The sequence below is a fragment of the Orycteropus afer genome, unplaced genomic scaffold, assembly GCF_000298275.1.
Source record: "Orycteropus afer afer isolate SDZICR_OR568_19922 unplaced genomic scaffold, OryAfe1.0 scaffold00650, whole genome shotgun sequence".
NCBI lineage: Eukaryota > Metazoa > Chordata > Mammalia > Tubulidentata > Orycteropodidae > Orycteropus > Orycteropus afer.
The window spans coordinates 648,841-650,100 of record NW_006922237.1 but is presented as its reverse complement, the minus strand read 5'-3'; the positions used below and the strand labels follow the sequence as shown (position 1 = coordinate 650,100).

Below are 1,260 nucleotides of genomic sequence, written 5' to 3'. Positions count from 1 at the left end.
AAGTCCATGATCAGGCATAGGAATTTGAGCTCCAAATGAAGTATTCGTCTCATAAAATTATTGCTTTTCTTCTTGCAGATAAACTATTTCTAAACTCTACTTTCCCCACATCTGCTGAAACAATGCAGCAAAATAAAAGTGTTACTGAGTTCATACTCCTGGGATTGACACAGGATCCTATAAGGCAGAAAATGGTGTTCACAATCTTCTCAATTTTCTATGCTGCAACTGTAATGGGAAATTTGCTCATTATTGTGACCATCAAGTTCAGCCGGACTCTTGGGAGTCCCATGTACTTCTTCCTGTTTTATTTGTCCATTGCTGATACCTGCTTCTCAACTTCCACAGCCCCTAGACTAATTGTGGATGCGCTCTCTGCAGAGAAAGTCATATCCTACAATGAGTGCATTACACAAGTCTTTGTACTGCATTTATTTGGTGCTATGGAGATCTTTGTCCTTGTCCTGATGGCTGTTGATCGCTATGTGGCCATTTGTAAACCCTTGCATTACCCAACCATCATGAGACGACAGGTGTGCATCGTCTTAATTATATTTTCTTGGATCGGATCTTTTATACATTCTATAGCTCAAATTGCCCTGGCCCTGAAATTACCCTTCTGTGGACCCAATATGATTGATCATTATTGCTGTGATTTGCAACCCTTATTAAAACTTGCCTGTATGGATACTTATGTGATCAACCTACAGGTGGTAGCCAATAGTGGGGCCCTTTGTTCAACTAGTTTTGTGCTTCTGATAATCTCATACTTTATTATCTTGCATTCACTAAGAAATCACAGTGCAGAAGGGAGGAAAAAAGCCCTTTCCACTTGCACCTCTCACATCATCGTAGTCATCTTATTTTTTGGTCCATGTATATTCATATATACACGTCCACCAACCACTTTCTCCATGGACAAAATGGTGTCAGTATTTTATACCATTGCTACACCCTTTCTTAACCCTCTCATCTACACTCTAAGGAATGCAGAAGTGAAAAATGCCATGAGACAATTATGGAGAGTCAAAATTTCCTGAGAAAGCAAATGATGAGATGATATATTAAATAACATACCTGAATCTATAAACACATGAATTATGATTACCTAATATCTAATCATATGTAAATCAAAACCAAACCAAATTAACTGCTATCAAGTTGATTCTGATTCATAGTGACCCCACAGGTTTTCAAAGTCTGTAAAGCTTTACAGATGTTAACTCTCTCCTTTTTCTCCTGCTGATTGACTCATGGTTT

General features: G+C 38.2%; 1 protein-coding gene across 1 annotated transcript; it reads left to right on the top strand.

Annotated features, from left to right (window-relative positions):
* Positions 1-122: 122 nt before the first annotated feature.
* Positions 123-1,040, top strand: LOC103210749 (olfactory receptor 4C11-like). Its single transcript, XM_007956663.1, has one exon. The coding sequence runs from the start codon at positions 123-125 to the stop codon at positions 1,038-1,040; it is 918 nt and encodes a 305-aa protein (XP_007954854.1).
* Positions 1,041-1,260: the final 220 nt, after the last annotated feature.